We start from the raw sequence: 16,592 nt of genomic DNA, 5'->3' as shown, positions 1-16,592 counted from the left end.
TGTGTTTTGTTTCATTCACACATGTCTGAGTAATCCTGGTTTATTAGTCTGTCTACTCCAAAGATCAAAATGCCGTTTCACCTTGTGATTTTATGAAACGGTGGTTTTCAACTGGGTGTTATCAGTTTAACATTAGCAATAATCTTTATTTGTTTTGACCTTGTTTACTTCATATTGACAAAGGTATACATGATATTCATGGTGTCTAATCTTGAATACCACCTTTCATGTCATACAGTCAAGTACTGTTCACGTGATTGGGCCAGGTAGTACTTTTCTTCTTCCTCATGCACGTAACCTCAGACCTAGAGAGAAATCTATTTAGGAGGCTTAATGGAGCTCCGGGCACAGTCAAGCTGAGCTGTGCATACAAACTCACTGATTGTTTCAGAAAGAGGAAACATTGAATCGGGTAAACAATCTCATTCAATTCCCCGATCGGTGACAGACTTTTGTTTGTTGAGCACAGCCAAAAGTGTGCACAAAGCATCTAACCGAATACGTTATGTACTGCGTTTGAAGTGCAAATATTTCCCATGTGTCTTTGCAAGAAGCAAGTCAAAAAGATTAGTGCGGTGAAAAGTTGTGAAATTTGCCAAAAGGCCCATGACACTTGTTGTGGATAAGACAGGAGACAGTGAGCAGCTAAAAAGGTAGAGACAGACAAGCTGAGAAGGTGGGAGACATGTCAGCGGTCTTCTAGAGGAGGTTGTGATGTTGGCAAAGACAGGCATTTTCGTAGGAGGACTGGACAGGTGGGTAAGATTAAGGTGAAGGTATAGCATTGGTTTCTGTGGAGATGTCACGGCAACTGGACATTGTTATGACCATTGTGAGTCACTCTGTGGGCCTGGCGGAGTAAGTGATTCCATCAATTATTCTAACGGTGACCAGAGCAGCAGCAGTGGCTAACAGTCTCATGCTCAATTTATATGATAATGTGATATGTCTTCACAGATGATTCAGTGTTATATGAAGACTTCTGTGTAGTGTCTAAGAGGTGCAGCGTTTACTTATTTCACAACTACATTTATTTGATCCTTTTTAGCTTAAACAAAATTGAAATGAGTCTGTCCTTGACTTTTATTCTTCACTTAGTCAAACTTTAGAGTGAATTGTCTGGTAATTTTCTGTGTAAATCTGAATGCATGCTTGTTTATGCTTGTTTAACACTTGTTAGCTTCATACAGCAATATGGCAATGAAAATAAATTCAAGTATTGTGATCAAAAAAGACAAATGAAGAGTTCCATCACTCAGTCTTTACATTCATTGCTACTCATTGCTTCTGTAAATTTCTCAGGGTTAGTTTACGAAATCCCAGAAGACCCCAAATGAAGCCTGACATTTTAGCAAAGATTAAACAACAAGGAGCAGTGCTGTTTAAACTCAGAGGAGACACCCCTCTACTGCACCTAATGGTATTCTATGACTGCATGGAAGCCGCAGCTTCTCATTGTTTAAAGATTACACAAAATTTACTCTTGAGAGCTTTAAGTCATGTTATAATCCTTTTACCTCATAAAAAACATACCTGGAGTTGTATTTTGTTTCATTCACAGATAGCATCCCCAAAGCTCAAAATGCTTTGTTCCACCTTTCATATAAACAGTTTCCTTTTACCTTTTGTTCAGTAGAGATAGGCAATTCCAGGGCTGTTATCAACCAAATGATTCTAGTGAATGCGTATGGAGTTTAAAGACATTGTATTACGACATGACATCACAAGGTGGAACAGAGTGTTTTTAGTTTGAGAAAAGAACTCAGCCAAGTCAACATGTTTGAATGAAACAAAACACAACTCCAGGTATGTTTGTGATGAGTAAACAACATTATAAGAAAATAGAAAATAGCTTAATATGGATCCTTTAATGCTTACTTATGCAACATCACAACATTTCTGTGCAGTATTGTACACAAATTTGTCAGAGATTTAGATGAAGGGTGAGTGAGACCAGTGTGCAAAGTCTTCTCCAGCACACCTCAAATACTCTCAATGGATCAATATTGTCCCTGAACCACTCTTTCACAATTAGGGCTTGATGAGAGCATTGCCATCTTTAAATGATCTTGGTCATCTTGGTTTCATCAGAAAAAAATGGTGGAATAACCTGGTCATTCAGGTAGTCACATGACCTCATTCTAGGCTCATACTGCTGAGCCTGCTTTTAAAGTTCCACTATATAACTATTTAGTAACAGGTCCACCACCTGCTGTAACTTCACATAGATCAGATATGTAACTTGGCATAGGGACGCCAGCTGCTTGTTTCCATGGAGATACTTAATGCCATACTGTGGAACATTCAAAACAAATCAGGTAGCAGATCCTGCTACTTCCAGAAGACACAGTGCAACTTTAAAAGTGGTACAATTTATGAGATCAGGTAGTGTATGTACCAGTGACTAAAACATCTCCCATTAAAAGGTCAAGAAAAGTTGAATTACATAAGGATTCATGGGGAATTCAGTTTGTGCTCTGACTCATCTGCAATATCTTATGGCAAACAGCATTTCCAAATGGACTCTTACATCAGCTGTCGAATACCCAGACATTTTTAGCTCCTTCAGCTCTTTTCGTTTGAAGTCCCCTCTATCAAACATCTTGGGATTCCATTAGACTTCCCCGCAGAGTACAGCATTCAGATAAGGTGTACCTCCTTGTTGTGACAGTAATTTGAGTTTTTACCCCAAAATTCACTGTATATCACTCTGTCACACTCCCCATCTTTCCTCCTATCACTCTGCGGCTCCACTATCTAATATAGCAGGAATGCCAGAAAATTACAAAGTTCGAAAAGATTTGTGATGTGGCATCCTTGACAGAATTCGGCGAGCGAGCCTGTGGAGAGGGGAGACTGGCACCCAAATCGCACACACACAAACAGACCAGATGCACAAATACAGCTCTAGACAGGAAAGTGTCAGTAGTCCATAGAAAAGAATACAGCGAAGCGTCAATCATGCACTTGGAGGGTGGGCTGCTGTTGGGACTCTTATACAACGCTTGTTTATGTACAGTGTGTCAACAAAAGTGTGTAGGTTTATACTGTAAGTGTCTGTTAAGTTTGGAAGGCCTGTCATAGTGGGAGCATTCAAATCTTCTATGTACACTCCAAAAAATGAAATGTTGACCCCATTTAAGGATATTATCCCACTTTTTCTATTGCATTATTTTATGTTGAGCCAAAGCATCTGGATTTTAAGATATTTAAAGCCTCAGGTTGTAACTGGCAAAAAATAAGCTATAATAAAAGCATGTTTTTGGGGGATTTTTTTCATTTTGGTTGAAAAATGTGTTCTTACTGTGAGGGGGCTCTCATCGCTACAAAACTGACTCTTATTTGCCCTGGAGGAGAGCCGCCTCCTGCTCGATGCCATGGAAATGTTGTCCTCCTTGTACAGTATGGCATAAATCTTACCTATCTCCATGGAGAATATTCTGAAGTATTTTGTACTCAATGGAGTGCACAGGAGTACAGTTGACTAGCCGCCTCTAGACATAATATAATCATTTTGGGTCAAAGTTTTTCCCAGTATATCAGATGACCTTCCTGACACAACAGGCTTGGGGTGGGCATATATTCATCACAGCTTGCAGCGTCTTGTATCTTGTTCAAATGAGAGCTGCAAGAAATGATCGAGTATTACCCAATTATAATTATTTGAAATACCAGTATAAGTAGATGACATCTGGAGTGTAGCTCAGGCTAAGTAAAGAGCTTTGTCACCAAGATAGGGCAGTTGTCAAAAAGTACACTCCAACAAATGAAATGTTTGTCCCAAATGAATAAAAATGTTGTCACCTTTTTCTGTTTAGTTATTTTATGTTGACCAAAAGCAACATATCTTGTCTCATGACTCATCTAAACATGCATATTTCAATCTCCTTTGTCTTTCTTTACACTCACAGTTGTCCTTCAAACGTCCACAGAGCACAGTTCAAAAGACACCAATTAAAACCACAAAATTATTCCGCTTCAACACTCACACTACAGTTCTATCGCCAGCCATAAATAACATTAAGACAAGAGCCAGTGCCCTCTACATTCATCAGATGTTTTACAAGACAATCAGACTGCAAGTATTGTCATTGAAGTGTAGTCAGAAAAGGACAAATAGACTTTCCCTCTCGTCTTGAACAGAGCAGTATAAACTTGTCACATTCTACGATCAATCCGGCAGTAAAAACGTCACCCACAGTTGACCTTGATATAAAAGGAATATATCAGTGCTGCTAACTTGGATTCTTGCCAAGTCTTGCTACATTTCTCTTTCCTATGGGCTTTTTTGCTTGCTGCTTCCTTTAATACTTCCTCTCTGGTTGGAGGTGCTCATTTCCATCCCGTAATGTGTCATATCCCATTCTGCTTATCATTTCTTCAGCTGTCCAAACCGCTCAATCTCCTGATCCAAGTATTCAGAATCTTTCACTCTAACCTCCACCTTTTCTCCGCTCGTCATTTTTATCTGCCGCTCCCGTCCCCCGCGGTCTTTTCCTTCCGCAATATTTTCTTGTTTGTGGAGTGGAATTAGGCTCTGGGACAGTTATGGGATTGGAGAAAGGATATACTGGTGACATCTTGGATTTAGTGTGTCTCCAGGAATGGTACAGACAGTGACAGGTTAGCCGAATGGAAGAGGAACAGTTTTCGGATGACGCATTCTGTAAAAAAAAAAAAACACGCCAAGATGGATAAGGGGTCCAAGCCACATAATAGGAAGTCATTTTTCTATATTTACCTAATGACGTGGTTTTTGCTGCCTTGACGCCAAATATCAAATAGTGTTCAAATTGCGGTGGTATGTTTTCTTATTTAACGTGCATTCAATCAAGTGAACCATTGTGAGTCCATTTTTATTCACAATATTGACCTGGCAAAGTGGGAAAATTGACACAGTAACAATATAACATAAACATGAGGTGCTATTTACAAGTGTTGCCGTAAAACATATACTTAAAATGTGATTTCAATGCTAAGGAAAAGGCTTGGCACAACAATCAAACACAGTAAAAGTGAGGGAAATATGGGATACAAGACAGAGGTTTGTAGTAAAGACGGACACGCAACTGTAAAAGTCATAATGATGATGGCAATGGAAAAAAAAAAATAATAATAACAAATGAAACAGAACAACACAACTTCATAATAAGTAGATACATATATACATACAGGCACACACACACAAATGAATATATCATATACACATACATGCATGGCCATTGAACAGTGAATAAATAGTGTTTTTTTTAAAATCATTTTAATGGAGCTTTGGTTCTGACAGATGATCTTATACATTGTAAAAATATATTCAGTAAAAGTAAACTATTTTATGTCCAAATGAGTATCTAGTTTTCGTAGTTTTCATATTGAATTGTGATGGGGTTTCTTTACTTTTTTTGACAACCCTAACAGATATTCAGTTTAACAGTAATGCCATAATAATTCAAAAGCTTCAGTGGTTTCAGCCTATTATAAAATATTATGTTGTAAATATGAGGCATTTTCCTTGTTATTTACCTGTATAGCAATAACAGTTTAGTGTTGCTTCATTATTTCCCATTTTCTCTCACTGGAACCAATGCTATAAAAAAATAATAATAAAGAAATAAGTACATTAATAATAATAATAATAATAATAACAATAACAATAACCATAACAATAATAATATTAATAACAATAACAATAACCATAACAATAATAATAATAATAATAATAATAATAATAATAATAATAATAATAATAATAATAATAACAATAACATAACAACAACAATAATAATAATAATAATAACAATAACAATAACAATAACCATAACAATATGAATAATAATAATAATAATAATAACCATAACAATAATAATAATAATAATAATAATAATAATAATAATAATAATAATAATAATATCTTGAGCAAGAATAATTAATCAATGCCATCTGATTTGAATCTATATATCACATGTTGCCTCAAGACACATCCATGTACTTGATTTTAAATGTAAGATTACCAAAATAGAAGTAAACTTTTCTGCAAAAGGCTAGTGCTTAGCTTCAAGTTTAAATATTTAATGTGGCTTATACACCAATAAAGTGAAGTTTGCATTTGTGCTGATACCGTTGACCATGTAGTCAATGATATGGTGCAGTTAATGGACTCTCCGTATCTGCCGCGGAGTAGCTTTCTGTCTCTTAAGTGTAAAGAGTGCCGGAGGATGAAATGAGGTCAGGGTGTAAAAGCAGGGGCGAACCAAAACAAGAAAACCGCTGATAAAACTCCATTTCTCGTGAGCCTCTAACAAACACATTTGTTTGATCCATTTTTAATGTGGGAATATTGATTGTGGAAGCTTTCAAGTGCATTATTCTTGTGGGCAGATTTTGTTCTCTCTTATTTTTATCCAGGTTGAACAACAAAGACAGTCTGTGATTTAATACAACTGCAGTTACAGCAAATATCAATCCCAGGGTATTATTTTATTGTCACATAATATTGTTTTTTGGGGTTTTTTTAAGAGCCTTTCTCTCCAGCTTCTTGTGATTTAGCTAACTGCATCTGTTTCTGTTCAGACAAATCTGATTTTATTTTGTCCCTTCATGTATCATGTATTCATGTCATGGGGACTGGTGATGTCATCAGGTAACCAGGTAACTGATCAGATCTGTGGAGAGCTGACCCTGTTCACAGTAAGAATGAACCTTTTAATGCTTTGCTGTGGATGTTTTCAGGCAACCACCACCATCAGAAGGGCTAGGCTGTGCACCTTTAAGCCAAAATATATACACAGACAACGCAGACTGATTTCATGTTATATTTTAGCCTTTATAGTCGTGGTAATTTCAGTACAAGCATATGTTTCATAGGGTCCATATGTTCACATTTTGTACTGGCATTTGGATTCATTATACAGCAGTTGTTAACTTCATAACGTCTATCTTAAATCCATCTTCAATCTCTGAAATATTTATAATTAGAGCCTGTCATATGTAAGCTACTGCCTATTCTCTGCTATAAAACATTCAGAAGGCACAAATCTAAAAAGTGGTTTGTCTTCATTATGAGATTTAATAGTAATGATTTCACTTCCCGTGTACATTTGCATTAATTTATAATGTTCAGCACATGCTTTGCTTCCAAGAAATCTAAAATTAGCAACAATCATTCTTTATGCAACCAAGCGTCTCACCTGGGAGACCATCCAAGCCCTCTGATTGGCCGACAGATGTTACAGCCCGCAGCGGCTAATGTTGTTATGTTAAGAGTAGCATGAACGCTAATGGTCATGGTCAGGATTTTAAACCTAGCCAATTTTCTCCCCCCAAACACAATCTAACGCTATAGTCCAATGTGTTAACAGTGAAGAGCTCTAGGCATTATGGGTTACGGCCCCTGTCTGGCGCCCCAGGGAAATCACACCAAAACAATGTAGGGAGATGCTCCGTGACTGATGATACTGGTGTGGAAAAACAAGCGGAGGGGCATAGAGAGGACGAGGCTGCGAGAGACAAAAACACTAAACAAGAACGAGGTCGGGATAACCCCCTTAACTGGGTCAAGAATTAATCCAAAAGTTTCTGCTAATATTTTCAGTCCAAATATCCATCTCTCATCTTTTGATTTCATTAATTTGACTTTTCTTCAAGATTTAATCAGATGAGGAATGGATTTATATCAATATCAACATTTTCTTTTTGTATTTTTAACCCACAATTTCAGTTTTATTTGAAGATTATTTGCCTTGTCAAATCTAATTTTTCCAAGCCATTTTTCAATCTAACTATAGTTCAAAAATGGTTTCTTTAATTTCCCTCACTGGAGCTAATATAAACACTCAATTATACAAATTAACAACACATTTCGGTTAAAGTTATGTTCTATTTCTTTTGATATTTTAAACTATAGTCAGAAAAATTCATAAACAGTATATATTTATGTTTGACTAAAAATAAGTCTGTGCTTTTAAGCTTAGGTCATCTTGAAAATTGACTTGGTGCTAATATAGTCTGATTGTTAGCCCTAAAGTTAGATTCTCAGTCTAGACTCCTATGACTTAGTGGTTATTGTAGTTGAGGATAAAAGGTGTGGGTGTGCTGGCTGGCTCTGTTGTATTATTGGTGCGTGCATGTCCTTAGGGGTTTGGAGTGACAGAGGGGAGCAGATGCTGAAGCACTCATGGGGAAAATCTGGGACTCCTTTCCTTACTCGTACTGTCCAAACAATATACACACATGCATCCAGCCAGCCGGTGTTGGAAAATACACTCCCAGGGTATATATTTTAGAGAAAATAAATGACTATGTTAAAATGTAATGTTATTGCTATTTTGAGAAGAAACATTGCAATTTTATGATAACACTAGTGTGATCGCTTTTCACTTTCATTGACATTTGTCCAGCATCTTTCACGAGTATTTCTCTATTGTGTGACCAACTTTATGAAACCAAACTGTCAGAATGGTAAAATCAAGATAATATGAAATAAACAAAGGGACTAAAAAGCACTTTATATTTGTGTTTACTTTTACTTGAGTGTAGATTGAATTAAAATGATTTCTGTTTCTTAATATATCATAATTTAAAAAAGTGTAATAAGTACAATAATAGGATGTTGGTATGATGTTTTGAGCTCTCTCTATCTCACCGACCTCCTCCAGCCGCACTGTCCCAACACCTCAGATCAGCCGACCCCAGCCTCCTCACTCCTCTCATCAGGACAAAGCACTGAACTTTAGGGGCCCGAGCCTTCGCTGCCACTCCTGCTTTCTGAGACTCCCATAACCCATCAGGAACTCAGGCTCATTGCAGCACTTCAGATCACTACTAAAAATTCTCCTGTTCAATCTGGCGTCCCCCCATGATGTCCACTGTCGTCTTCTACAGTTTTATTATTGTTTGTGAAGCGTCTTTGAGTGTCCTATATAAGTCCGACATATTATTATTAGGACCGAGTGCCAAAAGCTGGTGATGGGCCTATTAGTATCGTGAGGCCATACAAAGCATCACTGCACTGACAGGAAGCTCCAGTAGTGACTCACACCATGATGTAGCATTGTGCCAGTGCTTTCGGGAAATGTATAGTTTATTTAAAAAAAAAAAAAAAAAAAATAGAACATTGATTTTGCACTGGAATGTTATTTCTCCTTTCCTATTATTTTTCTCCTAACCTTTCCCCCCAAATATTTGCCCAAAATTCAAAATTGTGTCTCTCTAATCTATGACTATTTCCAATTTCTGAAAATAAAAAAGACATGTCAGAGCCCCCACAAACACAAAAAAATTGAATTACAAGATAGGAACAATGCCCAAAAAATGTAACCGTAGAATCATGAAATTTGGTACAGAGATTGATAATAACAAGAGAAGTAAAAAACATTATTCACTCAGCAGTTGTAAACTTACTTTTACAAATTGCTCCCATTTACACATACAAATCCCGATTGCTGTGAAATTTTTAAATCAGTTTTTAAACTTCCTGTCTTAAAGTTAACTTCGACAAGTGATAATTCTCTCATAGTTTTGGAGATTTCATTCAAATTCTAATCATTGGTGGCCCTGAACCAACTGATATAAGAAAATAATAAATAATAATAAGTAATAATAAATAACAATAATAAAATTTTACTTTGTCGTAAACCTATACAATTTGGTACTCATATTTCTGACATGATCAAAACAGTCAATAACACCCACATCATGTTGCCACGGCTATGCATTTAGTGTGCATTTTAACAATTTAGGAAAATCCTGATGATGATGTCATGTCTTTGGAAGCTTCTGAGGTTTATTGACAACATCTGAGTCAATAAGAGACACATCTGTGGGATGTATTTGAAGGCACCCCTGAAACACACTGCTTCTTTATGTAACATCATGGGAAAGTCAAAAGAAATCAACCAAGGTATTGGGAAGAGAACTGTGGCCTTGCACAAGTCTGGTTCATCCTTCGGTGCAATATCCAGATGACTGAAGGTGCCACTTTCATCTGTTCAAACAATTATATGCAAGTATAAAGACCATGGGAATGTCCAGCCATTATACCAAGACTGGTTCAGTGCCCCAAAGATGAATGTGCTTTTGTCCAAAATGTGCATATCAACCCAAAACAAACAAAAGACCTTGTGGAGATGCTGCTGAAGCTGTTATGAGTGTGTCATTATCCACAGTGAAACGAGTACTGTACCAACATGGACTGAAAGGCCACTCTGCCAGGAAGTAGCCATTACTCCAGAAGAAACATAAAAAAGCCAGATTACAGTTTGCAAATGCACACAGAGACGAAGACCTTTTTGGAGACATGTCCTGTGGTCTGATGAAACTGAAATTGAACTGTTTGGCCATAATGGGCATCGTTACATTTGGAAGAAAAAGGGGAAGCTTGCAAGCCTGAGAACACCATCCCAACTGTGAAATACGGGGGTGGCAGCATCATGTTGTGGGGTTGTTTTGCTGCAGGAGGGACTGGTGCACTTCTTAAAATAGGTAACATCATGAGGAAAGAACATTATGTGGAAATACTGAAGCAACATCTCAAGCCAGGAAGTTAGAACTTGGGCACAAATGGGTCTTCCAAATGGACAATGACGCAAAGCATTGGTGACAAAGTGGTTTAAGGAGAACAAAATCAGTGTTTTGGAGTGGCCATCACAAAGCTCTGATCGCAGTCCAATTAAAAATGTATGGGCAGACCTGAAAAGGCAGGTGCGAGCAAGGCAGCCTACAAATTTGGAGCAGTTACACCAGTTCTGTCAGGAGGAATGGGCCAAAATTCCTGCCAACTATTGTGACAAGCTTGTGGAAGGATATCCAAAATGTTTGACCCGAGTCATACAGTTCAAAGGTAATGATACCAAATACTATGAAATGTATGTAAACTTTTGACTTTGAAAAAAGGAATGAAAAATTGTCTGAAAAAAAAGTATTGCCAGTAGAAATAATTGTGGTAATCCTAATTGACCTAAAACAGGAAATGTTTAGTCTGATTTCATGTCGGACATTTTTTTTTATTTATTTCAAGCACATGTATCGAGTACACTTAAAGCCCATTTCACAAATTAATCCTTACATAAGGTCGAAAAGGTGTGGGAAGAAGAAAACATCTTAAATCCCACCCATATCTTCATTTAAGACATAAATTAAATGCTGTTTTTGCTTCCAACATGACATGAAATCAGAAAAAATAGCCTTTGTGTCTTTTTTATATAGTTTATGCAAATGTCTGGTTTCAGCTGTATGTCATAATATAATCCTATGGAGACATTGAATTCTGCCACATTTTCATTTTTTTATTTATTATTTAAAACAAGTAGGCCCTTTAATGTTGGGAAATGTTCAAAAAAGGGCATCTCCAGCTGGGTGAAAGATGAGGTACACATAAAAATGATAGTGGTCATAATGCACCCAACAAAGGAATAGAGTGTTTGTGACACTGCACCACAGGATAAACTGTTCTCTTTATACTTTTACCAATCTAGCTGGCTTGGAAAAAAAGGGATAAAATGGGGTGCATTAGCATCCTCTGCAAGTGCTCTGGGTGGCGAGGGCTGATCATTTCCACTTTTGGCTCTATTGATTATTATTATTATTATTACTGTTGCTGTTGTTGTTGTTGTTGTTGTTGTTATTGTTATTGTTATTGCTATTATTATTAATGATTTATTTATTTTTTGAGGTATTAAAAAGGTGAAAATATCTGACAACTTCTAGTCATAAAATCGCACATACAACATAATTTCACATGGATTTATTAATGATCATTTTCCTCTTAAGGCTATTGTCACTGTAAACAGTCTCTTAGTTCTGGTGAAAGCTATTGGCAATCTGTATGGCTTTATTTTTTACTGTGGACATTTTACCATTTCAACATGTCAAAAAGTGATAAGGCTCAGTTGAAATGGCAGACTCCTGGTAAACCAAATACTGAGAAAGGCACCATGCTAAAAATTATGTTAGGAGGTTTTCAAGAGCGGAAAGAAGTCGCACACATCCTAGGCATTCATTTCACTAATAATCTTGCGTATCTTATGAGCAGAAAATCCACTCTACTTAGCAACATCTGTCTCATTTTAAGAACTTGTAATCATGGTTGGCTCTTATCAAGGACAAACATAATTGATGTGAATGAATGAGTGTTTGGTTGCCCTTCAGTATGTATTTCTCATGCTTAAGTGTCCAATATGTGTACTTTGCCCAAGGCCTGATATTGGGTCTTCTTTAAAAGAGATATTTTATTTCAAGAGACTTCCTTGGAAAATAAAGGTATATTAAAAAGATTATTTCAAATTCTAATGGAGTTGAAGCTTCAGATTCAAGTATGGAGATTGCAGCTATATTGGTATTTACTGTATGTTTTTCAAATCAGGATTCACTTCACAATGTCCTTTAAAAAAAAAAAAAAAAAAAAAATCCAAAGCATTACCGGTTGAAAGAAACTAATAATTTTGCAGGGTTAGCAAGTTTTTTATTTTGTATTTATTTATTTATTAATTTTTTCCATTTCGACTTCACAACAAAACAACTGTAATTTTGTAATTGAGTTATTTTCTTATTCTTGCTCCTGAATACCAGTTATTTAGTGTTTGGTGTATTTTTTAGCTTTATATGAGCAAAAATCCCCCTTCCCAACTTTAAACCTCGATATCTCAGAACTACTCAGAATGCAGACAGAACTCTATACATGATCGCATGTAATTGTGCAGCCCTAGTTATTATTTTGTATATTTGATCCAAAAGTTATAAAGCTGACAGTGAAGTATGATTTTATCCTGTCTCAATGAATAGCTCTACCAAATAATAAGCTACAGGAAGTTATGTAAAACCCAAAAGCATTTCAAAAAACATTCAAACTTTCCCCTACGTAATTCTCAACATATTCTCATCTCATTGCACCTTCCCATTCAAACCTATTTAGCTTTAAAAACTCCATTACCTCCCCTCTATTCTGTCAGGCTACATCATATTGAGGTCCTGATCATACCTCTCTTTGCTCCTTCTCAGGGGAGCGGAAGACAAAAGCAGAACAGAGCGCTGGTAAATTGCGGAGAAGGCCTTGGAGGGGGGTTGTTCGGGGTTGGAGCAGAGGGCAGGATGGCGTTGTGGAGGCAGGACTCGAGGCAGCGGGCCAACAGATGTGGTTCAGTGGAGCGGCACCAGCCCACAGCCAGAGACAAAGACCTAGGAGTAGGAGTGCATGATCCTCCACAGAGCACTCCAAATCAGCCACTTTGTTTGTGTGTAAGAGTGTGTGCGTATTACAGTAAAAGGCAGGAGACATCGAGGTGTACAATGGTGCTTGAGCCAGATGGTTAGAAGTGCTTTTGCCATTGAAAGCAAGCGAGGATTTCTCTTGCAATATGACAACTTAAAAAGCAAGGGGTGTTCAATGTGAGAATGCATATGTCAAATCTTTGCATTAATATGGCAGGTTTTTGTCACTATAGGTGCTGTGTACAATATTAAGTAAAACAGAAACAACGCATTATACCAGGTGATAGATATTATCCACCTGTAGTCCCTGGACTGGTTCATGCTTCTACTAAGGTAACACTTTATAATAACTAAACCTTTAATAACCTTAATAAAAGCATTAACAAAGATGTAGTGCATAATGAACAAATTGTTTTTAAGAAAGTTCAGGCTCAGTAACTACTTAATTAATACTCTAAAACTACCCCCCTTAATGAAGTAGATATACAGTGAGCTTATTTGTTCATTGTGAATAAAGTCTATTTTTTTACTCGGGCTAATTAGAGTGTAGTTATTATAAAGTGGTTCCCGTATGAGATGAGCCAACTTTTTTCAGTTCACTAAGAATTATTCTCTTTGTAAAACAGGATAAATGGAGAGCACGAGTCTGGAAGGCTGAAATGGGAGATAAACTTGGTCTTAGAACATACACTATATCAGAACCAACACTGCCACCGCCATGCTGTAGATGAATAAATGAATATTGTGTTGGAGATTGCAATAATTAAAATAAGATAATTTTGTTGTAGTATTTGTAAATAATATATAAACCTATTTGATACTTCCTATATCTTTTCTATATCCATAATTCGCTTAACAGCCTACGGCTTCAACTGGATAAAAAGTTTTACTACCCCATGAAAGCCACAAGTTTCTAAGTAATGACCAAATTTCAAATGCCACCCTGAAAGCACAGAGCCATTATTAGTCTATTGTTTGAAGTTTACATGGGGGAGCGTTCAATTTTAGGCCTGACAGAACAACAATGGTGTGGAGCCAAAGCTCATAAAGAGAACATCAATAGTTAGACATTGACACATGAGGCTGGTGATTTCAAAGTCACTTTAAAATGTTAAATGTTGGCCCATTGTTCCCTGTATTAGCTGAACAGAAGTCCAAGTAGTGTTTCTGCTGCGAGAACTGGTTGGATACATATTTTTGTCAGATTTATTAAATTTTATTATGAAAAAGCATGAAGATATTTGTCATAATTAAAGGTGCACTGGGTAACTTTTCTGTTTGCCTCCATGGAGGTATTAATGATTTACCTGATACATTTCACAGTATGGTATTACACATACAGTTGATACAAGAAATTTATGTACACTATATGAAAAGACACATATGCTTTTTTTCTCGCTGTCTGACATGACTAAACCTTTCCTGTTTTAGGTCAGTTAGGATTACCAAAATTATTTCTATTTGCTAAATGCCAGAATAATGAGAGAAGCATTTTTTTAAGACATTTTTTCATTACTTTCTTCCAAGTCAGAAATATAGATCAGTAAGTTACTATACCTTGAAACAATTTGGGAAAACCCAGATGATGATGACATGTCTTTGGAAGCCTCTGATTGGTTTATTGACAATATAAATATAATAATAATAAAATTGTCTTTTCTCATTACTCTGGCATTTACTAAATATAAATAATGTTGGTAATCCTAACTGATCTAAAAGAGGAAAAGTTTAGTCTGATTTCATGTCAGACAGTGAAAAAAGCCTGTGTGTCTTTTTATATAGTGTATGTAAACTTCTGGTTTCAACTGTATCTATTTAGTTATATCATACACGTTGCATATATCATGGCTTTTAGCTTCCTGTTAAATCCAACATTTTGAGTGCTTTCTTCCATTCAAAAGATGAATGCTTGGGATTCTTCATTATTTATGTTTAAAATCTTAAATCTTAAAAAATAATAAATTAACCAAAAAAGCAACAGCAATTAAATATGCCACGGCAAATAAGGGATGAATGATTTTGGTATTAGCTAGCACATGACAGTTCTGTTATCGTCGGCTTGGTCTGTCCAGAACACTTTATCACGTGTTATTTTTTGATACAACATCTGGCATTTTCTATTTTCTCAAATCTGATTCACACCTCTATCTGTCTCTCAGCGTGAGTCTTATTTTTCCCTGAATGATTTATTACCATATTTTTATACTCCAGATTATTTTCAGCAGTATAACTTTATTTCCACTTCTCGGACAGACTTTGACAGCACTGTGCAATAGCCGCGAGCCAATTTTAATGACCATCACAATTTTGAGTCTTAAACACAAGGAGTTTGTGTGGTCAGTTTAGAGAATACCTTGATCAGACTGGACACGTTCTCCAGTGCCTGACAGTTCCAGTGTCACATTTTTGGCGGTTCAGTTTGGGTACACCTTTCTTAAACAATTTATCTTTTTTCCCATTGATATCTATTACTAAACGGGGAATGCCATACAGTATCCATAAAGTGTTTGAGGAAATTGTTTGTTGTAAAATGCCATAATAATGACAGCTTCTTTCTTCAATCAGTAGTGCTATAATTTTAAAGTGAAACTGAACACAAAATCAACTTTTTCTGTTACTGAACTGTGTATGTGGTGTTTTAATAGCACTGTCTACTTTTTCTAGTCATTTTTTTGGCAATTGTTGTGCATATGTTGGCAAATTTGCATAGTCCAAATAGTCCAAAAATGTGTTGTGCGCTTTCTCCACTAGCCACTGCAATCTCAAGTACTACGTAACATCACACATGACCGCTCTGATTACAGCGAGGTGTTTTTGATTACAAACACCCAGCTGCAGGGGCGGAGCTTGTTCTTATCGTACAGTTCTTATACCCCCCACATCTCCCCTCATTCTCCCCTTTAGTCCTCTAGGCACTGCACATGTTAGCAGCTCTATGTGAAATATGGTTGTGGGCGGAGATTAGCTTAGTTCCACTTTAGTTCTACTTTAAGTTACATATCTGAAGTCACAAACAACTCCAGCCACAAGGGAGCAAAACAAGTGACAAAACAAATGTGTACAGCAAACTGCAGCAGTTACAGAGAGAGGGGTGACAATTTTTCAATGTAAAGTGAATTGGAGCCGGAAGCACGCCCATGCTCTCTTCCTATTTGGAACGCTGGTCTGAAATAGCGTAGAATGAGGCAATTGGTTGGCCTGTTTGTAGAATTTCTTAAAACATTTATTGCAGACAGAAGGCAACCTCAAAAAACAACTCTACATAAAAAATCAAGTTATCCACTAAATGTTTTGCAATTGTGTTTTATATTGGTCGAACACTGATCCAGTTTGCAGTGTAGCCCGATATGTACAATAATATACTTTGCTAATCTTAACGGCCTACTTTTCAA

At 36.6% G+C, this 16,592-nt stretch overlaps 1 protein-coding gene across 2 annotated transcripts in view; it reads left to right on the top strand.

Annotated features, from left to right (window-relative positions):
* The window catches only part of nkain2 (sodium/potassium transporting ATPase interacting 2), a 131,505-nt gene that overhangs the window by 75,325 nt on the left and 39,588 nt on the right, over positions 1 to 16,592 (top strand). Inside the window, exon 4 of one of the 2 annotated variants that reach the window (XM_033991331.1) lies at positions 12,991 to 13,173. The exons of the other annotated variant lie outside the window; for it this stretch is intronic. Coding sequence (XP_033847222.1) covers positions 12,991 to 13,173 — 183 coding nt within the window. The remainder of the gene's footprint in view (positions 1 to 12,990; positions 13,174 to 16,592) is intronic. 2 annotated transcript variants of the gene reach the window in all.

Source organism: Periophthalmus magnuspinnatus, chromosome 24 (assembly GCF_009829125.3).
Source record: "Periophthalmus magnuspinnatus isolate fPerMag1 chromosome 24, fPerMag1.2.pri, whole genome shotgun sequence".
NCBI classification, from domain to species: Eukaryota; Metazoa; Chordata; class Actinopteri; order Gobiiformes; family Gobiidae; genus Periophthalmus; species Periophthalmus magnuspinnatus.
This window is presented reverse-complemented; position numbering and strand designations above follow the sequence as displayed.